This window comes from Gobius niger (genome assembly GCF_951799975.1).
Source record: "Gobius niger genome assembly, chromosome: 22".
NCBI classification, from domain to species: domain Eukaryota; kingdom Metazoa; phylum Chordata; class Actinopteri; order Gobiiformes; family Gobiidae; genus Gobius; species Gobius niger.
This window is the reverse complement of record NC_136873.1, coordinates 13,319,463-13,344,552: the sequence shown is the minus strand read 5'-3', so window position 1 is coordinate 13,344,552 and position 25,090 is coordinate 13,319,463. Positions and strand designations below refer to the sequence as shown.

The window sequence follows — 25,090 nt, the reverse complement described above, 5'->3', positions numbered from 1 at the left end:
AATTGCTTAATTTGCATAAAGTGGTAAAATGCATGAATGGGCTAATTTGCATAAATTATGTAAATTGCATAAACTCTTTAAAATTCATAAATCCTAAATGGCATAAAGTCTTAAGTTGCATAAACTGGTTAAATCCCATAAAGTGGTTAATTTGCATAAATTATTAATGTTGCATAAACTTGTATATTCCATAAACTGGTCAAACTGTTGAAATGGCCTCAGTGCTTGATTGGCAGAAGCACAAATGGCTGAAAGGCCTGGAGTTTCCCCATTGGCTGGATTCCCCCATACACACCAATGCAAAAAGTTCAAACTCTCGTATAAAAAAACTGGAAAACTGCAGAAGGCCATTTTTTTCTCAAAACCCACAAGTTGCAGAAGCTGAACATGCACAAAGTGCAGAAATTGCAGAAAATGCAGAAAAAAAGTGCAGAAAAGCATGGATTTGCGGCAGCCCCATTATAAGTCAATGGGAAAAATCTCCGACATTTTGGCCGATTGCGGAAAAACCGTAAGTTGCAGAAGTCCCAAAAGTAATAGCACCTTCTCCTCAACATGCGGAACGTTTTGATGCATAACTTGCATAAATTGCACAAAGCATGAAGGTGCTGAAAGCTCTAGAAAATCGGGAAAAAGATGGAAGAGGAATAATAACTAGAAATGCAATGGCTGCGCCATTGCGATTGACTGCGGAATTGCGGGAAGCGAACTGTTCAAATTGCATAAACTGTTTAATTTGCATAATCTAATTTGCATAAACTGGTAAAATGCATAAAATGTCATGTTGCATAAACCATATAAACTGCATAAAGTGGTAAAATGCATGAATGGGTTAATTTGCATAAATTATGTAAATTGCATAAACTCTTTAAGATTCAAAAGGCATAAAAGGCATAAAGTCTTAAGTTGCATAAAGTGGTTAAATCCCATAAAGTGGTTACTTTGCATAAATTGTTAATGTTGCATAAACTTTTATATTCCATAAACTGGTCAAACTGTTGAAATGGCCTCAGTGCTCGATTGGCAGAAGCTGCACAAATGGCTGAAAGTCCTGGAGTTTCCCCATTGGCTGGATTCCCCCATACACACTAATGCAAACATTTCAAACTCTCGTATAAAAAAACTGGAAATCTGCAGAAGGACAATTTTTTCTCAAAACCCACAAGTTGCATAAGCTGAACATGCACAAAGTGCAGAAATTGCATAAAATGCAGAAAAAAGTGCAGAAAAGCATGGATTTGCGGCAGCCCCATTATAAGTCAATGGGAAAAATCTCCGACATTTTGGCCGATTGCGGAAAAAACGTAAGTTGCAGAAGTCCCAAAAGTAATAGCACCTTCTCCTCAACATGCGGAACATTTTGATGCATAACTTGCATAAATTGCACAAAGCATGAAGGTGCTGAAAGCTCTAGAAAATCGGGAAAAAGATGGAAGAGGAATAATAATAAAGAACATGAAAACCAATAATTGACTGCGGAAGAATTCCGCAGTCAATCAATGAGGCGTTACACTTGGCCTACAGGATTTGGGTAAAGCTGAACTGGAGAAAATGCTCTCGGTTCAGGCGGGAGTTAAGAGGTTAATAAATAGGATTTATGCACAGAAAAAGTATTTTGGGGGTAAATTTTGTCCCTCAGCGCCCCCTAACTAAAATATCTTCCCACGGCTCTGCTTTTCTTTTTCTGTGAGTGTGTGTGTTTTGTTTTTTTACGTGGTTACGTTCCACGCCGTCTCCATCTGCCCGCGGTCGCTTCAGCACCTCGGACAGCGCCTCCGAGAGCGGACCCCCGAACGACGGCGGGAGCGCGAGGACTTTTCACTCTCTCTCTCTCCCTCTCTACCTTATTTATTTATTTCCCCCCCTCCGAGCCATTCCGGAAGTAGCTGCCGCGCTGCGCCTCATCTCCACTCCGAAGTCGACCATTTTTCTTTATCAATCGGGGGGTGCTATCGCAGAAGAAAAAATCAGCGGCGCCCACCGACCGCTCCAGCCCCGATAATCAATGGCTTCACCGCTGCGTAAAAGACACCTCCACGCGTCTCCGCCACGTTCGCTCTGATTCCGGGAGGAGGGGGGGGGAGGGGAGGGGGAGGAAAAAAAATGCCTCGTGCCTTTCTTCTATCTACCTCTCCTGGGCTGTTTTTCTAACGGGGGGGCGCACCGTGTTTTTTTTTTGTTGTTGTTGGCTTGAGCCTTTTTTACGCGCCGGTGACGTCCCGCGCCAAGATGGGAATCGCTCCCGGACGCCGCTCGTGGCTTATCGGATGAGACCAGCTCTTCTGCGTAACCCCGACAACACACAGAAAAAAAAAAAAATGCAAGAAAGAAGGGCTCCCGTGATCTTCGTGACGCCGCGGCGGGGAAACGGAGCGCAGAAAACGATCGCACAGTAGAGAGAAGAAGAAAGAAAAAAAACATCGGAAGTTGATTATGGTTTTTGACGAGAGCGCCCGGAGCGATCGCGTGGATGGCGTGTCTTTTTGGGATTCTCTCCTCGCTCCCGCCGCCTTCCGCGTTCCTCCGCGTCCCGCTCCACTCGCGCACCCCCTCGCGGTCTTCTGCTTCGGGTAGCGAAAAGCGGCGACGCAAAAGAAACAACAATGTAGGCTGATTTTTTTATTTGATTTTTTTTTTCCCAAGAAAGCTCCGTGGAAAGACAGGGGGATGCGATGCGCCGCGCCAAGCGGTGAAATAACGATAGAAAAAAACCGGCTGCCATGGACGAAAAAACGCCGCGCGGACTGGAGCTATACCGGCCTGTTCCCTGAGTTGTTTTGAGTGATGGGTGTTGTGAGAGCGTGTTGGCCGGGCTGAAAATGGAAAACAATTCACCCGCATTGGCTTAGAGAGCGCGCACATGCCGCCAGTAAGGCCCGCGTCCCCGTCATTTCCAAGGTATCACAGACTATATGACTAATTATAGCTTCTGAAGGGGGGAATAACAACATAAGACACGGGGGGAGGGAGGGAAGGGGAGCGTAATTACCCGTTTATCGATCACAGTGAGGGAAAAGGAAGAAAAAAAAAAGAGCCCCTTCCACATAAACATGTTCAAATACCGGATCCGCATGTTTTTCAATGAACTGAAAGTGCTGGTTTTTATGCGCTCCGACGCGCGACAGGCCGACGCGGCAACAGCGGCATCAGCGGCGGCGGCGGAGAGGCGGCAGCGATCCGGCGGCGGAGGAGGAGGCACCATGCGCGGTCTGGGGATGGGCATCGGGGGGGACTGTGGCTGCATGCCGCCCTTCGTGGACTGCCACTCCCGGGACGACGCGGAGGAGTACTACGGCAGCGACCCGACGCGGCCCCGGAGCCTCGCCTTCGAGGAAAAGGAGCCCGGCGGCAAGCTCGCGGCGGGCCTGGACGCCGTGTCGCTGGCCAGCACCGCCAGCAGCCTGCGCAGCCCACAGTGCAGGATCTGCTTTCAGGGCCTCGAGCAGGTACGGAGCCGGGGGGGGGGGGGGGGCATTAGCAGGGGGGGGGCAGCGTCGCTCGCGTATACGGGTGCGTAAAAGCTGCTTATATGCTTCAAACGGCAACGCTTTCTCTCATTGTGAGCCGCTACAACCACCTCTCCATCCCTCCAACCCCCCCCCCCCCCCCCCCCTCCCCTCCCTCACCCGCACACCTCAGTCTGAGGAAAACAAGCAGGCCTCGAGTGTGGTGCTGAAATGCCATTGTTGTTGTGTTTTTTTGGTGCCGTGGTTTGTGCGTAAAAGACGGAGATGAACGGGGGGGAACGGGAGGGAGAGAGAGAGCGGTGCCATCGGAGCTGCTCAACATATAACACTGTTTTTTGTGAGCGAGCTGATGAGAGGCACGCGGAGCCCACTCATCTGAAATCTGGCCAGCATAGCAACAAAGAAAGTTAGCCAATTATGTCCGCCGGATGACAAGCGCGGACTGAGTCACTTTGAGGGAGCGCGTTGGGGTTTGTTGTGGGTGATTGTTCCCTAGAGTTTGTTGTCCTCAGGGAGATTTTGTCCGGTGCATTAAAGGGGGACAAGTCATGTGGTGTGGGGGGGGGGGACGTGGAGGGACAGACGTGAGGAATCAGATAAGCCAGGCAGGGGGGGACTGGGACTGAAAAACAGCCCCGGACTCTGAGCAGACTGGCCCAAATGAGAGTAATTGTGACACTTTCACAAATACGTGTTTGAACCTCTTACCAAACGCCTAAAGCAAATGCATTCTGTCCTCTTTTGGCTGTGTGACACCTCATTTGAAAGCTAAGACCCACAAAACTGACCTTTTTCCTCGCGCTGTTGCTGTGTTGTGTCACCTTTTGTATGTTTTTTTTCGTCTTTTTTTCATTTTTGTCACTTTCTGTTGAATTTTTGTAATTTTTTTTGTTGAGTTTTTGTTAAATTTTTGTCACATTTTTGTCGCATTTTTGTCACATTTTTTTTGATTTTTTGTCGCATTTTTGTTGAATTTTTTTTGATTTTTTGTCGCATTTTTGTCACATTTTTGTTGAATTTTTGTCACATTTTTGTCACATTTTTGTCACATTTTTGTCACATTTTTGTCGCATTTTTGTCACATTTTTGTCACATTTTTGTCGCATTTTTGTCACATTTTTGTCACTCTTTGGTTGAGTTTTTGTCGCATTTTTGTCACATTTTTGTCACATTTTTGTTGCATTTTTGTCACATTTTTGTCGCATTTTTGTCACATTTTTGTCACATTTTTGACGCATTTTTGTCACATTTTTGTCACATTTTTGACGCATTTTTGTCGCATTTTTGTCACATTTTTGTCACATTTTTGTCGCATTTTTGTCACATTTTTGTCACATTTTTGTCGCATTTTTGTCACATTTTTGTCACATTTTTGACGCATTTTTGTCGCATTTTTGTCACATTTTTGTCACTCTTTGGTTGAGTTTTTGTCGCATTTTTGTCACATTTTTGTCACATTTTTGTCGCATTTTTGTCACATTTTTGTCACATTTTTGTCGCATTTTTGTCACATTTTTGTCACATTTTTGTCACTCTTTGGTTGAGTTTTTGTCGCATTTTTGTCACATTTTTGTCACATTTTTGTCGCATTTTTGTCACATCTTTGTCACATTTTTGTTGAATTTCTAATTATTTTTTCTATTATTTTTTGTTGTGTTTTTTGTCCGTGTTTTCCTCATGTTTTCATCCTCCTTTTTCTCGCTATTTTGATCCTTTTCTTTTTAGCTTTTAGATTTGGGTAAAGCTCTTTTGAGGCGGGACTAGTGGCCCTTCTGTGCTCTTCCAGAACGGACATATGGCCGGTCCGCCCCTGAACCCAGTAACCAGATCGGATGCGTTCGTTTTCACTTCAGAAATCGAACTATCCAACACTCCGGGTTTTACATGAGCCAGATGAGTTTGGGACTTTTAGGGCAACAGAAGTATCTCCCCACCCCTCCCTTCAACCAGACCCACCTGCAGAACCAGGTGGAGATGACTGAAAATGACTCCTCCATATTTGGACTTCGAGTCAAAGAGCTCCATGTTTAGAAACTCAAAGGTCCAGGGTTCTTCGTATTGCAGTGATCTCAGCAAAGTAAAATACAAACTCCTTGTGACTGGTTCCTTACTGTAAAGCGCTTTGGGCCTAATCAAGGTAGAAAAGCGCTTTGTAAATTCAGACCATTTACTGTTTATCTTTCCTACTTAGTGTTTTATTCGAAATGTTTTTAGTCTTTGTGAAAATAGTTTGGCCTTTTTCCTTTATTTCTCTGGTTTGTTTGTGCACAAGTGTGAAAGATCAGAAGTAAATCAGATAAACAGATGATGCTGTTTACATTCTCTTCAATAATCTGAGAACTCCAGATATCAGATTATTATCAGATGTTTGGTCTCGATGTAAACACAGCCACTGAATCGTTTCCTTTGCTATTTTGACCTAAAATCACTCACACAGATAGAAACAGGTCTCAAAAATGTATTAATTATGTCAAATGTGGGTGAGTGGTTGGAGGTGGTCGGAGTCTCGCGCCTGTCGGTCTACCTCAGGGCTGCTGTGGCTACATACCTCGCTTACCACCACCGAGTGTGATGTGAATGAATAACGCAGGAAATTGTAAAGCGACTTTAAGTGCACAAAAAACGGTGCCTCTTCAGAATAAATGAAATAATACATTTCCAGTTTTGCCCGACCGTGACTGCGACACTTGGTCACGTGACCCTCGCGAGACGTCATCAGCCAATCACGTCGCTGTAGTGTTTCAATACAAGCTTCCTGTTCCTTCTCTCGGGCAGAAGCAACAGGTTAGTCTCGTAAACTAAATGCTACTTCGCTGTAGCGCGAAGACTAATGCAGTATAATCATTTACTTTATTTACCTACACCAGGCCTCCTCAATAGGCGGCTGAGAGGAACACGAAAGAAGAAGCTAACATGCTAACGGGCAAAGCTAACTGCGGGCTAACGTCACTTTAAACAGTATTTACAGCCAAGTTTGAGTGAAAAAAAATATTTCCATTGTATAATTGGATGCACAGTATCCCTCTCTCCCTTCACCTTTACTGTCAGCGTCGTATTTACTCTCCAAGACAATTAATAAGTTAAAAAATCGTAACTTGCTACGACACCTGCAGTTGCGCTTATGGCCTCTAGGGGGAAGAGTTACTTAGTACGGCTTTAATATGTTATTGCAATGTTTCTAAAGCCTAAAATGCTGGAATATAAAACAACTATTGGGTTTAGGCCCGATTCTATTCTCTTCAAGCATTGATGATAATGAAATGATCATTTATTTATCCCAAAAATATGAATATGGCCAATGACCCTCCCACAAATCTGGCCCAGTGACAAAAGTAACTGAAGAGTCCTGACCTATATGTATTGTGCTCAACAAAAATACTTACGTAAAAGGAAAATGCATCTAAGATATGATGCACAAAGTGTGTGTAGAGATGTAGACCCCCAGAGCTACTGGTGCAAGGACGACCGGCCACGACACAAAGAATTTAACATGTTGAGTCGCATTTAAAGTCGACAGAAAAACTTTGCGGTTTCAAAAACACAAAGCTGCGCCTGAATTCCCCTTTGTCGGGCAACAGGACAAACTTTCCTCCCTATCGTGAGTCAGTGGCGTTGACGGTGTATTTGCACAGCGCCCCCTGCTGTTCGTAGAGTGCAAACAAACATAAGCCAAAGCGCTGTGTAAGTTGACCATTACATTTACCGTTATTATTACGAGATTTCTGTGGTCGACTCTACGATTTTACACAACGCAGGACTTTGTTATTAATATTTACCATCGACATGAAACAAAAACTAGCACCAAGTGAATAAATGAGGACAAAGAGTGATCCTTCTCATACAGTATGTGATTATTGTCAGCAAGTCACAGTGTTGTGGAGCCAATGTCTAAAAATAGTGCTGCAGATGGCCTTCACAACCGTCTGTCCCCCTCAGAGGGGGGCAGGTGAAAATGTCTTTAATAACTGCAGATTTTGTGGTATAGTCGGAAAAACACAGTGGGATAACGGGCCTTGTCACTGTTATAAATAATCAGTGTCAACATTTACAATAAAAAAAGCAAAAAAAAAGTCTTCTATAAGAAATTATCTGTGAATCTGTTGAAGTATTTTACATGGAAAACATTGGACTGTTCAGCTCTAGGTCGAATCCATGTTTAATGCAGGCTAAGCTTAAAATGTCTCTATAATCATATGAACATTCTAAAGCGTTTCCTCTTCCAATCATCAAATCTAATAATCCAGAACTCCGGGTTTAACATGTGCCACTTGAGTTGTTTTTGTCTCCATGTTGCCACATCCTCTGACCTGTGCGGCGCTGGTCGTGGTACAGCCATAGATAAAACATACAAGAGATAACTGGGCAGTCATTCATAGTAATGAGCTCATGTGGCCTGTGATTAACATGGCTGCTCTGTCTCCTCCTACAGAGCATGTTCCTTAAAAGAGCAAAAAGCCTTCACTGTGCTCCAGAGCCTGTCAATCAAAGACCGAGGCTTCAACTTTTTTAATTCTGCTGCACAAAATCCAGCATGATTTAAAAACAGAACCCAGCCCAGTGTTGGCTCACGGCATTTTAGAAACGAAGAAAGTCTTTGAGTTGTGTCCGGGCTTTTAAGCTGTGCTAGCGAGGTGCATTGCGGTGGTGTTACAGCAATGTCAGCTCCCCGCCATGAGGACAAAAGAGAAGGGCTTTCCTCGCCCATTGGGTGCAACAGGTTGTGCCTATTCACCTTATTCCGGAAGTTCGCGTGGGCGCCGCCATGAACTGTGCCCGCCCCTTTTCTCCTAACAGTTAACATAGGACAGGAGAAGAGATCAAATGAGTAACGACACGAAAACAAAGCCGATTTTAGTCCGTGCATGCAAATGAACATCAGATTTGAGTGGCGAACATTTTCCCTCGTTCTCCGCTTAAAGCAGTACTAAGTAACTCTTCCCCCTAGAGGCTATAAGCGCAACTGCAGGTGTCGTTGCAAGTTACGATTTTTTTAACTTATTAAATGTCTTGGAGAGTAAATACGACGCTGACAGGAAAGGCGAAGGGAGAGAGGGATATTTACATCCAATTATACAATGGAAATATTTTTTTTTCACACAAACCTGGCTGTAAATACTGTTTAAAGTGACGTTAGCCCGCAGTTAGCTTTGCCCGTTAGCCTGCTAGCTTCTTCTTCGTGATTCCATTAGTGTGTATTGGTGGCTCCGGGCCGGTGGCAGTCAAGTTGCAAACATGGTTTTCTGTCCAGAGACACCAGGGGGAGATGAAAGACCCTCCAATCATCCCATAAACACTTGTATTACCCCCAGAGGGAGTACGGGAAGGATTTATTAAGGTAAACACGTTACTTAGTACTGCTTTAAATGAACAGGTTTCCGCTCTACCGGAAGTTAGCTAGAACGCTAGCTCGCGCTTGCTATGACCGCCTTGTTTTCACTTCTACAGAACAATCTACTGTGAGAAAATATCCACATGGACCTGATTTACACTCGACTTTATTTGCATGTGATAAATAAGTTCATATTCCACCAGAAAAGAGTGCGGAGATGCCGTCTGTATCTATGCAGTATCTCTATCTCAGGCCTCTGACTTATTAACCCGTGTCTCCATCTTAGATAATCGAATCTAACCCCTTTATCCTCTCACTCATGTCCTATTCCTGGGCTCCGAACCGTAGTGACCTCTGGGGAGCCGAGCGGTTTCCTGTTTTCCTTTTGTCGTTGTGTCTTTTTAATAAAACCTTCGTGTTTGGGTTCGGAGCTGGTGACTCACAAACGCAGCTCTTTTTTTAACTTCAGACAAAAAGCAACAAATAATAAAAAGCAGCGAACTTTCAACATGAACCCGAGATAAAAGAATGACGTTTTAAAGCTTAAACACGGACACTGCCCGGCGCCGCGGGTCAGAGTCCTGCGCAAAAAGGTCACGCCGTCGCCGAGCTCGCGGAGAGGGGCCGTTTTTTAGTCAGAAACGATCGGCCTCGGCTCCGTCTGTGCCTGAAGAGGCGAACGCTGAAGCAGGAAATGTCAACCTGAACCTCTTCAGAGCCGCTGTGCTTTTAAATGTAGGTTAATTAGACCTGGAGCGCCATAATGTCAGAGTATTAGCGTTATAATGCCGGCGGAATTAGCTTATATATTATTACAGGGGCAGCAAGTCTAATTTAATGTGCAAATCGAATAGAATTTATGTCAGAATTACAAAAGATTGATGGATTTTTCCCCTAAAGATTTGTAACCGGGAGAAAGTGGGAGGTGGGAAATATATCGTCCGCAAGATCATATTGAAACTGTGGTTTGGAAGATGTGCACATTTACCATATCAAGCTGATCTCTATTAATGAAATTGGAAAAAGAAAAGTGGGGAAAAAAAGAAATAAAAATTGGGGGAAAAGGAAACTTCATGAGACGAAACAAAACTGATATTAAAACTGTGATATTGTATTCAACCTCTTAACTCCCGCCTGAACCGAGAGGATCTTTTTCCTCACGTCATCAGATTTTTTTTCCATCATTTTTTTGTTGGGTATTCAACTCATTTTTGTAACTTTTTTTTGTCATATTTTCGTCAATTTTTAATCACATTTTAATCACATTTTTGTCACATTTTTTTGTATTTTTTTTGTCACATTTTTGTCAAATTTTTGTCATTTTTTGTCATTTTTTGTCACATTTAAAAAAAAAAATTGTCAATTTTTTTCAATCAAATTTGTGTCATTTTCTTGCAACATTTTGGTCATTTTTTGGTCACATTTTTGTAATTTTTTGGTCAAATTTTTATCACATTTTTGTCATATTTTGGTATGGTATTCAACTCATTTTTGTAACTTTTTTTGTCATTTTCTTGTCATTTTTTGTCATATTTTCGTCAATTTTTAATCACATATTTGTCACATTTTTTTGTCCTTTTTTTGTATTTTTTTTGTCATTTTTTGTCACATTTTAAAAAAAAATTGTCAATTTTTTTAAATCAAATTTTTGTCATTTTCTTGCTACATTTTGGTCATTTTTTTGACACATTCTTTTAATTTTTTGGTCAAATTTTTTATCACATTTTTGTCATATTTTTGTCATTGTTCATCAATTTTTTCTCACTTTTTTGGCACATTTCCATCATTGTTTTCGTCTCAGTTTTGTTGCTATTTTCACAGCTTTTTTCCAGAAGCTTTTGGACTGGGGTGAAGCCAAACTGGAGAAAATGTGCTCGGTTCAGGTGGGAGTTAAGGGGTTAAAGCAGTACTAAGTAACTCATGCCCCTAGAGGCCATAATCACCACTGCAGGTGTCGTAGCATATTGCATTTATTCTTATTGTATATTGTCCGTGAGAGTAAATACTACGCTGACAGGAAAGACAAAGGGAGAGAGGGATATTGTACATCCAATTACACAATGGAAATATTGTTTTTTCACTAAAACTTGACTGTAAATAGCAGTTCGCTTTGCCCATTAGCCTATTAGCTTCTTCTTCGGGATTCTATTAGTGTGTATTGGTGACTCTGACCCGGAGGCAGTAAAGAAAGACCCTCCAATCATCCCACTAACACTTGTATTACCCCCAGAGGGACTACGGAAAGGATTTATAAAGGTATATAATGAGTATTCTAACTACAGTACCCATCAAATGTTTGGAAACACTTTTTATGTATCGGCTTTTCTTCATTATTATTTATTTTTTAAATTTTATTTACCAGAGGTGGGAGACACGAGTTGCCATTTGTGGGACTTGAGACTTGACCAAAGCTGCAAAAAGACTTGACATAGACTTGAGACTCTCCATGACTTGCTGTAACATTATATTTATCAATGATTTGATGATGAAAGAACAGGACTCGTGCGTAAAACCAGCATGTCTGTGTTTAACTTTGGTAATTAGTCACATGCTTTTTCGGTTTCCCAACAAAGCGCTTCTAATTAAAGATGTTAAAGATATTAAAGATATTTTAGCTAGGGGGTGCTAAGGGACAAAATTTACCCCCAAAACGCTTTTTCTGCGCATATTTCCTATCTATTAATATTGCCTGCTGTTCCCAAACTGTCCACCAGGGGGTGCTGCAGCCCCCTCAGCACCCCGGGTTCCCACGGCCTTGTTTAAAAATGTTAAAATGACGTCTTTTCCTCCCCCTACTTGTTCCAGCAATGTCCGAATGTGTAAATGGTAAACGGACTCAACTTATAAAGCGCTTTTCTACCTTTATCAGACCCAAAGCGCTTTACAGTAAGGAACCAGTCACCCCATTCACTCCCTCATTCACACACCGGTGTGCGTAGACACTGGAGGCAAGGAGGGTGAAGTGTCTTGCCCAAGGACACAACGGCAGTGTGCATTTGGAGCTGATAGTAGAAGTGTAGAATTAATCCAGACCTGTTCACCACAACTGCTGCTCAAATCCTGCACTGTCACTCAAAAAGGTCATTCATATAGAAACTGCAGTTACGCGTAAGACCTGAGGTGGCAGTAGTGAGTATAACAACGACTTACCAGCATCTAGTCGCTTTAAGGAGAAGAAAACATTTGAAACAATGGGCTGTAACCAATGGCCGCTCTGCTTTGTGACTACGACATTTTCTTAAATTATTATTTTTTATTTATTTATTGAAAAGTATATGAGTATACAGAGTATGCCAGGGGGTAACAGAATTGTACAATACAATTATTCAGGTACAAAAATATTATATTTTGAGCAAATACTGATCGTTTTTAGAGCCTTTTTGTTATCAGAACCTTCCAAAACCTTGATATATGAGAGAGTATCACTAAAAAAATGTGCAAAGTCGCGTTTCTGCTTAAAATATTTAAAATTTAAAATTTGGACAAAAGGATGAGTAAATTAATAACAAAATAGACGTCTTCATTCTTTTGCTTTCTGAAGAAACAAAAAATAACGTTTTCCCCTTTCAATGTAAAGTCCTTGTATAGATGTCCAATTATAAAACTACATAAGTCTTTCCAGAATTTCTTGGGGTAAGAACATGTCCAAAAAAAATGTTGTATTGTCTCTGGATGATCTCCACAAAAAGAGCAGTTCACACCAATGTCCCTTTTGAATTTAGTATTGTGACGACGACATTAGGGGCCGCCATTACTGTAGTACCTCCATATAGCTGCTAGTCTCCCATTGGAAAGCACTTTAGATACATTAAAAACAACTTTAAAGCAGTACTTTTTTACTCATTAATTGTCCGTGAGAGTAAATACTACGCTGACAGAAAACACAGAGGGACATTGTTCATCCAATTACACAATAGAGATCATGTTTGTCACTCAAACTTGGCTGTAAATACTTTTTAAGTGGCGCTAGCCCGCAGTTAGCTTTGCCCGTTAGCCTGTTAGCTTCTTCTTCGTGATTCTATTAGTGTGTATTGGTGGCTCTGTAAAGTAAAGTAAAGTGCAAAACAAGCCAGAAACGCTTCCTCCTCTTGAATCCCACAGTTGCAAACACATTTAATAAGATAATATCACCTGAATTATTATTATTATTATGCGTTTTGCTACTTGATGTCTGAGATGAATCCGTCAGCTTAAGTGTCGTGTCTCTGTGGTTTTATTGTCTGTGATAGAAGCACATTTAGGTTAACCACATTTCCACAGTGTCTCAGCGACTGCAGCCGTGTGTGACCTTTATGTGCGGCACCAGGATAAACGCACAGGCCTCCAGCTGATGTCGCTACAGCAGCATCATTAGCAGCTCACGTTTCAGTCTCCTCTCAAATGCTAACGCTCCTTCAAACGTTTGTGCGCCGTGACGTGAATCTTGATTTGTTTTTGTTTTTTTAAAGCCAGAAATCAAATGGCAAAACGGTGAGTGGCGTTCATGAACAGCAGCCGTAACGAGGACGGTGAAGGTTTGCGACGCGGAGCTAGTCTTTAAACTGTCTTTGCTGCACAAGTTTGGAGCTGGTTCGTGATTAAAGGTGACGTATTTCGCAAGATCGACTTTTATGAGCTGGTGATGGCGGTTTCCGTGTGTAGTTAGGGCACTTGGAGTGGTTTTATGAGTGATTCACGCATGTCTGAGGAGATCAGTCAGAGTTTGCCTGTGGTGATGGTTAACTGGTGGGTCGGGACCATAGATATAATATACAAGAGAGAGCTGGTGTTTGATTCAGCCCCATTTATTGTAATGTTCCCGAGTCCACAGAGCTCCACAGCTTGATTGACAGGCTCTGGAGGTCAATCCTTCTATCACAAGTTTACACATTTTCTTTAGTAACATAGTGCTATGTAAAACCCATGCGTTATTATAATTATTAAAGTCTGCCTTCACATTAAAGGATCTATATCATCTAAAATCGACTTTTTGGAGCTTTTAGCCATGTTGTTGTGCTACTTCTTTATCAAAAACACCCCCAGAGTGGTTTGTGGCTTCATTCATGCAGTTCTCAGCAATCCTGCCGTTTTTTGCGTCATAGTGTCAATGTCAATGTCAGCTTTATTTGTATAGCACATTTACAACAGTAGGTGCCAAAAGTGCTTCACATACAGGTTATTATACACGATATATAAATTGAATTGAATTGAACGCCAATGCAAACAGATGTGTTTTAAGGGCAGTCTTAAAGGTTTCTATGGTTGGAGCGGCTCTGACGTTTAGGGGGAGACTAGTGTCAAACAGGAAGAGCCCGACGTCTGTAATGTAGTGGCTTGCGACCTGATTTGTAATTTATGAAACAGCTTTTTCATTATTTCTGTTGTAAGAAAGAATTTAAAAAAGGAAGTGCCCGAGGCGTCCGTGCTGATCGTCTGAACAGACGTCATGTTTGCACCTAAAGATGTGAAGAAGGAGCTCTTTCTAACCTACTCTGTGTGTTAGCTTGTGTGTGTTAGCTTGTGTGTGTTAGTCTGTGTGTGTTAGCTTGTGTGTGTTAGCTTGTGTGTGTTAGCTTGTGTGTGTTAGCTTGTGTGTGTTAGCTTGTGTGTGTTAGCTTGTGTGTGTTAGTTGTGTGTGTTAGCTTTTGTGTGTTAGCTTGTGTGTGTTAGTTGTGTGTGTTAGCTTGTGTGTGTTAGCTTGTGTGTGTTAGCTTGTGTATGTTAGCTTGTGTGTTAGCTTGTGTGTGTTAGCTTGTGTGTGTTAGCTTGAGTGTGTTAGCTTGAGTGTGTTAGTTGTGTGTGTTAGTTGTGTGTGTTAGCTTGTGTATGTTAGCTTGTGTATGTTAGTTGTGTGTGTTAGCTTGTGTGTGTTAGCTTGTGTATGTTAGCTTGTGTGTTAGCTTGTGTGTGTTAGCTTGTGTGTGTTAGCTTGAGTGTGTTAGCTTGAGTGTGTTAGTTGTGTGTGTTAGCTTGTGTGTGTTAGCTTGTGTATGTTAGCTTGTGTATGTTAGCTTGTGTGTTAGCTTGTGTGTGTTAGCTTGTGTGTGTTAGCTTGAGTGTGTTAGCTTGAGTGTGTTAGCTTGTGTGTGTTAGCTTGTGTATGTTAGCTTGTGTGTTAGCTTGTGTGTGTTAGCTTGTGTGCGTTAGCTTGAGTGTGTTAGCTTGAGTGTGTTAGCTTGTGTGTGTTAGCTTGTGTGTGTTAGCTTGTGTGTGTTAACTTGTGTGTGCTAGCTTGTGTGTGTTAGCTTGTGTGTGTTAGCTTGTGTGTGTTAGCTTGAGTGTGTTAGCTTGAGTGTGTTAGCTTGTGTGTGTTAGCTTGTGTGTGTTAGCTTGTGTGTGTTAACTTGTGTGTGCTAGCTTGTGTGTGTTAGCTTGTGTGTGTTAGCTTGTGTGTTAGCCATTTAAGAAGCTGTGTTGCAGATGTCAACTCCTTTTAACTGCATCGTGAAGTAACTTTAGTTTTTGCTGTGGTATTTATACTTCTACTGTTGCATGTGCGGAGAGAGAGGGGCGGAGTTAACTGAATCCAAGTGTCACGTCTTCCGGGTTTGAAAAATACCCCCAGAAAATACTTATATTTTTCACAAAAAATAGTGCTCCATAGTGGTACAGGTACAATATATCATATAAATGCCTATACTTTACTTTGGAATGGCTAAAATAGCAGATACAGATCCTAAAATGCTTCCTTTCCCATTTCTTTCCGAGATCAAAACCACATCACACCCTCGAGTGTCGGTCCCAAAACTAAAACTTGCTTTTCTTCTCGCGTAACGCACAACATTGCGATCAATATGTGCAGCATCAAACAGCGCTCCCTGGAGGTTTAATCCTGAACACGCTGCTATTTAAGGCCTCAGATGTGAACGCTGCTCAAGTGTTTATGAAGATCCGCTTAAATATGCACTGAGGCGCTTTCCTGTCTGATCAGCGCTGCGTCTTCATCCAGGCTCCGCGCTGGATCCCCTTTTTTTTGAGGAGAATTATTGATGCTATGTTGTTTACGCCACAAAAAGAACATACTTTTTTCAAAAAACCGATACGAGTAATTTCATTTGAGTCGGAGCGGCCGGGGCGGGTTTGCTTGTAACACGGGTTCAGGGCTGGACTGGGAAAAAACATCGTCCCGGGACTTTTGGGTCAAGACTGGGCCTTTAAAAAATGTTCATTGCAATAGTGGAGAACATTTATATTATGTTGTTAACATTTGGCCTCACCTCTATGGAGGACCGTGGCTGCCAAAACAATAAATATATACAGAAATAAATAAATAAATAAATAAATAAATAAATTTAAAAAAGATCAAATTTGCAAAGAAATGCATGCAATTATGAGAATAAGTGCATTTATTTCTGTATTTATTTATTTATTTATTTATATATTTATTTATTTCTGTATTTATTTATTTATATATTTATTTATTTATTTTTGTATTTATTCATACATTTATTTCTCTATTTCTGTATTTATTTTTGTATTTATTTATTTATTTCTCTATTTATTTATTTCTCTATGTATTTATTGTTTTGGCAGCCACGGTCCTCCATACACCTCCTCTCCTCTATGAAGTCAGAAGCTCTTCCGCGTTTCCCCTATTATATATAGTTACAAATTGAACATGTACTATTTTGTAAGGTGTAATAATACCTCAGAGCACTTCGACGTCCACGCAGTAAAGTGAAGATATTACTGCGCTTCGAACTTCACCCCTGTAGAGGAGAGGAGAGGAGGCTAAATGCTAACTGTGTTTTCATTCCCTAAAAATCATTGAAATGAGGAGAGGATTTGTCTCTTTTTAAAGCTCCGGCCAATTTTTTAACTGTTTGATGTGTTTGTGTTAAAGGTGCATTATGAAAGCTAATGCTAACGGACTCTGAAAAGTTGCTAACTGCATACGTTAAAGGAACAGGCCACCGTTTTTACATACTGAGATGTGTTCTTACCTGAGCTTTGACGAGTTCTTTAGGACCTGTCTGATCTTCCCCCGTGCCTTCAGTCACGTGAACACAGTGCAGACGGCGTTAGCATTTAGCCTCTCCCTCTCTCCTCTATAGCTCCAAAACAGGTCAAGATAGAAGCTACCAAGCTCTTCCACGTTTTCCCTATTTAAATATGGTTACGTGAAGTGTTCCACTACAAAGTATAATTACACAAAATTAAACAATGTGGATTTTCTAAGTGGATAAAAGGGGGGGCTATATTGTAAGGCGTAATAATACCAGGAGTAGTAGTAAAGTGAAGATTCCTGCGCGGATTTCGAACTACTCTTACAATATAGTCCCCCCTTTTATCCACTTAGAAAATCCACATTGTTTAATTTTGTGTAATTATACTTTGTAGTGGAACACTTCACGTAACCATATTTAAATAGGGAAAGCGTGGAAGAGTTTGGTAGCTTCTATCTTGACCTGTTTTGGAGCTATAGAGGAGAGAGGGAGAGGCTAAATGCTAATTTAGCCATTCACAAACGACGTTCGCGACGTGTATAGAGGGTGTACATGTCGCGTTTTTTTTTACACGTGGACCGGCCGTAGGAGCTTGTACGACCGGTTCTGGCCTAGGCTTTAGGATCGAACGTCACTTCTCCTTTGTATTTCTACATCTCCCTGTTTTCTTGAAAGTGTAATTTTAGAGAAAACTACAACTACTAAAAGAGTGTTGTGATTACTTGTTAAGTCCTGTTTGCCCTCCTTTCTCTGTCGAGCGTTTTCCTCCCGTTCGTGACATTAATATTCCTGTCTCAGCCTCAGAATGTTTCCTGATCAACACAAACAGCCCGAGCCGCGGAGTGACATTTCAAATCGTCGTCTTTTCTCCGATTTTTCATTTGTCGCTCATGTTTTTTGACCTTCTGCGTCGCCTCTTTATAATGTCAGCAGACGAGTTTGTTTGGAGTTTATAAGCGGCAGGTGGACACTGATTCTTTTTATAACAATATGAGGAAAATGAGGATGAGAAGACACCGATGTGCAACGTTATAGCTCCTGTTGTGTGTGTTTATTCAAGCTGTTGGGACGTCTTTAGGAGTTACTGCGCGGACGTTTTACTCCTCGTATCATTACGCCTCACAATATAGTCCCCCTTTTTATCTGCTTATAAAATCGACATGCTACATTTCTGTGTAAATATACTTCGCATGAAAACACTTCACGTAACTTTATTTAAATAGGGAACACGTGGAAGAGCTTGGTAGCTTCTATCGTGAGCTTTTTCGGAGCTATCTGACATATGGGAAAGGCTGCGTATGCGCTCCGTGTGCGTGACAGAGCGCACGGACAAAGACCAGATGGGTATATATTAACTCGTGTAAGGTTAGGTAAGAACTTATCTCAGCATGTAAAAACGGTGGCCTATTCCTTTAATTGTGGCACAATGACTTTAATGACTAATGACTTTTAACGCTTTTTCATCCCCTGTTGTATTTGATTTGCACAGATAATGTCATTGATGACCTGACTCTCGCGTTGGGAACCACTGCTTTCTGTTTCTCATTGTGTCTGTGAGAATGTGCATAAATGACTCACTTCTGCGCCGTCTCCTGCAGGGGGAGCTGTTGAGCCCGTGCCGGTGTGACGGCTCCGTCCGCTGCACCCACCAGCCCTGCCTCATCCGCTGGATCAGTGAGAGAGGCTCCTGGAGCTGCGAGCTCTGCTACTTCAAGTACCAAGTCCTGGCCATCAGCACCAAGAACCCTCTGCAGGTGAGACCACACTGCTCCTGGAGAGACAAGATTTACAAGACTTTCATTCACAAGATCTAGACAAACAGCAGATACATTCACGACAGAAAACAGAAAGCCGACTGATGTTTTCCTGATCGTTTTTTGGAAATGACTGGGTTCACAACAGTGGCATTTTTGACACAATACACACATCACAATAGAAGTATTGCGAAATATATTGCAAAACGATATTTGGTCCTAACTCTAGTTTTGACCGTTACAACAATAGCATTGTTCGCTGCACCAACTCCATTTTAAACTATTCTCTGTTTACAATGTTGTGATGTCATGTGAATGAACTCAACCTGTTGTTATTAGTTTCGTTTTAACTTAGATGATATGAGGCTTTTTCAGACCGTCGCTGAGCTTCACATATTTTTAAGTCCCTTTTAAAGCAGTACTAAGTAACGTGTTTACCTTAATAAATCCTCTCCGTAGTCCCCGTGGGGGTTAATACAAGTGTTAGTGGGATGATTGGAGGGTCTTTCATCTCCCCCTGGTGTCTCTGGCCAGAAAACCATGTTTGCAACTTGACTGCCACCGGTCCGGAGAAAGCAATACACACTAATGTAATCACGAAGAAGAAGCTAACATGCTAACGGGCAAAGCTAACTGCGGGCTAGCGTCACTTTAAACAGTATTTACAGCAAAGTTTGAGTGAAAAAAAATATTTCCATTGTATAATTGGATGTACAGTAACCCTCTCTCCCTTCGCCTTTCCTGTCAGCGTAGTATTTACTCTCCAAGACAATTAATAAGTTAAAAAATCGTAACTTGCTACGACACCTGCAGTTGCGCTTATGGCCTCTAGGGGGAAGAGTTACTTTGTACTGCTTTAATAATTAATTTTCAACAATATTTACCCATTGCCTTAGTCTCATTAACTGCTTTTATTCTAGTTTTAGGCTTATCTTTGAACATGTCGACCTCAGACCTGGCCACACGAATAGGTCCAGACACAGAAGCCGCCGGTTTGTCCCGAGTTCAGTCTGAAAGATGATTCATGTTCCCCACATGTCACAGACGAACAGTATGTGACAATAAAGGCGACACTAAAACAAGTCTCATTTCCAAGAAGCATTTATTTCAATACACGTCTTCTGTCACGATCATGCAGCCCTTCACAACGGGTAACGCACAAAACATCAGCTGAATGTGTTTTAGTCCTTTCTGGAGTCAAAAATACTTGAGAAATGTCATTATCTTTCAGTAAATTAAGATTTAAATCCAGCTTGAATGAAATGTTCATCATTCTTTTATTACATTCATTATGTCTTCTTGAGTAATAAACTTTAGTTTTTTAGGTTTCTTTTTGAAAGACACTAGGTAGAAACAAAAATGTTTAAATACCTTACGCATTTTTGTTTCTACCTAGTGTCTCTCAAAAAGAAACCCAAAAAACTAATGAAATTTTCATCATTTTATTTCTTGCACAGTTCACACTGCAAAAAGTAATTAACTAGATCAGTATAAACATCTCAATTTGAGCAAAATAATCCAAATTTTAGCTGTTTTGACTAGTTAAGAAGTTCTTGGGCATTTGTCCTAGATTATTTCACTTGTTCTGAGATGTTTCTGACTTGTTTCGATACATTTCGTCCTTTTTTCAGGTCATTTTCTTTGCCAATGGGGTAAGAAAATTGGTCTTATCTCATTGGCAATTTTTCTTATTTCAAGCGAGATTTACCCTAGAACTGGTCTGAAATGTCCTCAAACAAGCAAAGTAAACTTGGTCCGATCAGGAAAAGTGTCTAAATGAGTGAAAACCGCTCAAAACAAGATACATTTCCTCAATTCAAGTCATTTAAGCCAATGCTTGATGTTTACTTTTTGTAGTGTAGCTGACTGCTTGTTGCTCTCAGCTAATGGGATCCATATAAATAAACAAATAAACATAAGCCTGTCGTGTATGACCTCCTGTGCTCCGTCCGCAGTGGCAGGCGATCTCCCTCACGGTGATCGAGAAGGTGCAGATCGCCGCCATCATCCTGGGCTCGCTCTTCCTCATCGCCAGCATCTCGTGGCTCATCTGGTCGTCCCTCAGCCCCTCGGCCAAGTGGCAGCGGCAGGACCTGCTCTTCCAGATCTGCTACGGCATGTACGGCTTCATGGACATCGTCTGCATAGGTAAAGGACACAACGAATGTAGAACAATCCCAACATGGCCGCCGGTGCTGGACGCTCCTGTGCAATACTGTGGTGTGCACTGGCATCAACAGAAATAAAGAGAGGAATCAGAGTTCAATCCTAACGTGGACAGTTAGCAAGCCGGCTAGTCCGGGAAACTTTTCAGAGGCTGTTAGCGTTAGCCACCGAACATCGCAAATTATGAAGGATCCAGATGTTTTCAGCTGTTGTCCACATAGGCAAAACCTCATTAGAAATCATTAATGAATGTAGTGTCCTCTGGGCAACGGCGAGAGAGTCCAGCCTTAATCCAGGAGTTGGGATCCGGAACCCAGGCTGTGCGTGGAGGTGAGCCTGACTATATCTAGCCGCACAAGCTCCGCCTCCATCCCCCCCTCCAGCGAGGTGACCTTCCACGTCCCGACAGCCAGAAGCTGTGCACACGGACCAGGGCGCCGAGGCACCTGCCTTTGACAAGTGGAGGAGTTCAAGTATCTCGGGGTCGTGTTCATGATAGAGGGACGGATGGAGCGTGAGATCGATAGACGGATCGGTGCGGCGTCAGCAGTGATGCGGTCGCTGTATTGGTCTGTCGTGGTGAAGAGGGAGCTGAGTCGGGGCAAAGCTCTCGATTTACCGATCGATCTACGTTCCCGCCCTCACCTATGGTCATGAGATCTGGGTAATGACCGAAAGGACAAGATCGCGAATACAAGTGGCTGAAATGAGTTTCCTTCACAGGGTGGCTGGGCGCACCCTTCGAGATCGGGTGAGGAGCTCAGTTACCCGGGAGGAGCTCGGAGTAGAGTCGCTGCTCCTTCACGTCGAAAGGAGCAGCTGAGGCTCGGGCATCAGTTTCGGATGCCTCCTGATCGGGAGGTGTTCCAGGCATGTCCTATTGGGAGGAGGTCTCGTGGAAGACCCAGGACACTATGTCTCCGAGCTGGCCTGGTGTCGCCTCGGGGTCCCCCCAGAACAGCTGGAGGAGGTGTGTGTGGATCGGGAAGTCTGGACATCTCTGCTCAGACTGGATAAAGCAGAAGAAAATGGATGGAAGTGTCCTCTGCTCTGAGCTAAATGCTAACTCAAATTCAGTTACGTTTCTGCTTTTTGTGGGTCAGAAACACATCCAGTCACTTCTAAACAACATCTTATAAGATGTAAATGTTGAAGAAACCACAGAGATTGTATAAATGCCATGAAAAGGAAAAAACACACCTCCCCATACTTTAGTATTGCACTGTTTTCACATTTCATTTGTATGGGAAGGGAACATTCAATTTAATCGGGTCCGGGATTCGGCGACAAACAAAATGTGTGCATTTGTAGGAACAGGCTCAGAGCTAAAGGCATTTCTTGGATTTTTTGGGGTTTTCATGACTGGAGGAACTGTCGCCATAGTTACGCATACGTTCCATCCAGGAAACAGCATCATAGAGGCCACCGGGAAGCAAAGGAAAGCAGACCACACATACAGCCGCTGGGTCAATGAAAGGTCAAATACGCACTAATATAAACTTTTTCCCCCATAAAAAGTTACAAAATGCACCTTTAAGTAAACATACCGAGGTACTATCCAGCTCTGGAGTTTGAGTAAAGATGTAAATGTGACCCGTGATATGAACCTCACGCTCTGCTCCTCCTCAGGCCTGATCATCCACGAGGGCTCGTCCGTCTACAGAATCTTCAAGCGGTGGCAGGCGGTCAACCAACAGTGGAAGGTCCTGAACTACGAGAAGTCCAAGGACCTGGGCGACCCCATCAGCTCGGGGGGCAAGGGAGGGGCGCGGGGCGGACGCAGCAACCCGCTCTCCTCGGGCGCCAGCAGCAGCGGCGGCCGGCGGCAGCGCAGGCGGCTAAGGACTATCCTCGATCACCACTGTGGCTACACCATCCTGCACATCCTCAGCCAACTGCGGCCGCACGACCCTCGCATCGGAGCCACCGCCAACCGAGAGGTGGTGATGAGGGTGACCACCGTATGAACTCAGCCACAACGGATATCTCAGCGAGTTAACGGGACCTGAGGCGTGAGGAAAGCTGCCTGGGTTTGAGAGGGTTTAGAGTTTACATGTGTTCACTCTAAACTTATTCCACTTTGCTTTGTTCGTGGGCAAAACGCTTCCTACTAGGGCTGCACAATTTGCTCTGTACGAGACATGCGTCAAGGTTGTTTGTAGTGACTTGATTGTTCTGGAGCAATGGCCGCTGGCTGCTCTGCTTTTTGGCTACAGCACTAGAGGCCGCCATTGCTCTGGTACCTCCATATCGCCGCTGGTCCCCCATTGAAAAGCATTGTACTTTAGACACGTTAAAAACAACTTTAAAGCCTGGTCCCAATTCTTTTGGAACTATCTAGAGCAGGGGTGCCCAAAGTGGGGCCCGCGGGCCAAATTTGGCCCGCCGAAACAATTCTGTTGGCAGCCTGTGGTTAATACTAACTCTCTTCCATTCATTCTCAATGGTAAATATGGATGCAGTACACTTTTTGACCACCAGCGTCAAATTGGGGGCGCTGTTTCACCCCTTTTGCAAAACAAAGGAAACACTGTTGTGGTGTCTTGGTATTTATCGATCACAGAGCGTTGTAGCATCAACTTTCACAGTTTTCCAACTTTTATTGCAAAGGTTGTTGACGTCAACAACAGTATACGTTAAAAATTGACTTATAAAAGAATTGATGCTGAACTGACACTTTCAAAATAATCTAATGTGGCATTTTCTTTGAGTTAACGAATTAGATAAAGTTACTGAGGTGCTGTAGACTGTAGGTGTTTTTTTTTTGCACCTAATTGCTACAATTGTTGATTTTGTTTTACTAAAACTAGGCTTTTGCCATAGTTACCATTTGTTTTAATATAGCATGTTATTTGCATACATAGAAACAAATGCAAACGTAGGCTATCGAAAAAATAAAAAGTAAATAAAACAAAGTAACTTTATAATTTGCAGTTATATGCGTTTTTCGTGCTTGACATCGCCGTGTTTGGCCCACGACTCACAGGCACTTTTTCATTTTGGCCCTCGGAGACAAAAGGTTTGGGCCCCCCTGACCTAGAGCTAGATATTCCTCCTGTGATAACGCTGGGTTTCTTTACAATTAAAGGGACCAGGCTGGTTTTCGTCAGAAGAATTTTAGAAATCTCGTACTTAATGAGGGTCGGACTGTTAGCATTGGAGCTGCGCGAGCTACACATCACGCAAGGGCGGAGTCTACAGTGAAGATCCCGCCCTTATGCCCTTTTTAGGAACATGCTTCGTCAGAGCTGGGGAGAGCGTGGTCATTACGGTGAACGGGGAGGAGTGAGGAGAAGCTGTCCATTTATATATACAGTCTATGTTCTGGAGCCTTTCTGATTGGCGGCAGACAAAGGAAGCGATCCTCGATAATTCTGATTGGTGGAAAAGAAGAAAAGAAGTAAAAGGTTAAGTTACCACAGCAGCTAAAACCTCAGTTTAGATTCAAAGTTCATCATGCAGCCCTACTTCCTACATACTGTTGCCCAGTATAATCACAGTAATATAGTGACCATGCAGCTGTTCAACCCAGTCCAGTCGATGATATTTATGATTATGAATTCTCTGAGAGCCTCGATCACTTAAACTGTGTCACAAAATGCAAACCTTCTCAAACCGAGGCACATTTCTCCAAAACTGAGGAAACCTTTAACTCCTGGATATTCGTTTGGGTTTGTTTGTTATTTTTGCAACGAAGCAACAATAATGTAAATGAATGACTTTCCTTCCAAATGGGACGGACTTTCAGGACCCATTTCGGGAGGAGAACCGCGGACTATTTTTCCTCAGCGAAAACGAAGCCAGAAGGAACTTTTTCAGGAACGACCCTGGCCATAAAAAAAAAAAAACATGTGTGAGGAAAGAGTCGACATTTGGGAGCAAAAAGTGTTAAACTCTGGCTTTATTACGAACTCTTGTTAAAGACGATTTTTCCAGTTTCAATATCAGGATGCACAGACATTTTTTAATTTCGACTTTCTCGTTTTGTTGATTTGTTTCTTTTTCTACTCACGGTTTTTCGTTTTGTACGAATGGGATCTTTTGGGGATTTTTTGAAAAAAAGCCCTCCACGCAAACAACAAAGGCCATACGAGCGTTTTCAAGCCGAGTACATGTGTGTGTAAAATATTTCAAAATGGCGTCAAAAGAGTATTTCTACAAACGACTAATGCTGGTGAAAAGACCGTGAAACTGAAAACAAGTGGTTACAAAATGTGACGACGACACAATAAGTCATTGAGTTTAAAAAGAAAAAAAAAAAAAAGAGGAAAAAAAAAAAATGTTTCCAATTAAACTTCAGTGACACTTTCTGCAATAAATCGTGTACATTTCACAGGGAGTTTTTTGCATGGGATTCTATGAGTTTCTCCTCCATCACATCGACACGAGCACATCAGACAGACTTGCCCTATACTTCGAATGGTGCTTGCCAAAAATAATCACTTTTGG

The 25,090-nt window shown here is 42.5% G+C and overlaps 1 protein-coding gene across 1 annotated transcript; it reads left to right on the top strand.

The window, feature by feature from the left end:
- Positions 1-2,772: 2,772 nt before the first annotated feature.
- marchf9 (membrane-associated ring finger (C3HC4) 9) lies at positions 2,773-22,751 on the top strand. The gene is made up of 4 exons (XM_079580873.1): positions 2,773-3,446; positions 18,320-18,475; positions 20,431-20,623; positions 22,271-22,751. The coding sequence occupies exons 1-4, from the start codon at positions 3,051-3,053 to the stop codon at positions 22,606-22,608; spliced, it is 1,083 nt and encodes a 360-aa protein (XP_079436999.1). The 5' UTR covers positions 2,773-3,050; the 3' UTR covers positions 22,609-22,751.
- Positions 22,752-25,090: the final 2,339 nt, after the last annotated feature.

Excerpts from the sequence above, each read along its gene's own strand:
- marchf9 (XM_079580873.1), top strand. The coding sequence starts at position 3,051 with ATGTTCAAATACCGGATCCGCATGTTTTTCAATGAACTGAAAGTGCTG. Across the intron at positions 18,476-20,430 it reads GCACCAAGAACCCTCTGCAG|TGGCAGGCGATCTCCCTCAC; the intron begins GTGAGACCACAC and ends CTCCGTCCGCAG. Across the intron at positions 20,624-22,270 it reads CATGGACATCGTCTGCATAG|GCCTGATCATCCACGAGGGC; the intron begins GTAAAGGACACA and ends GCTCCTCCTCAG.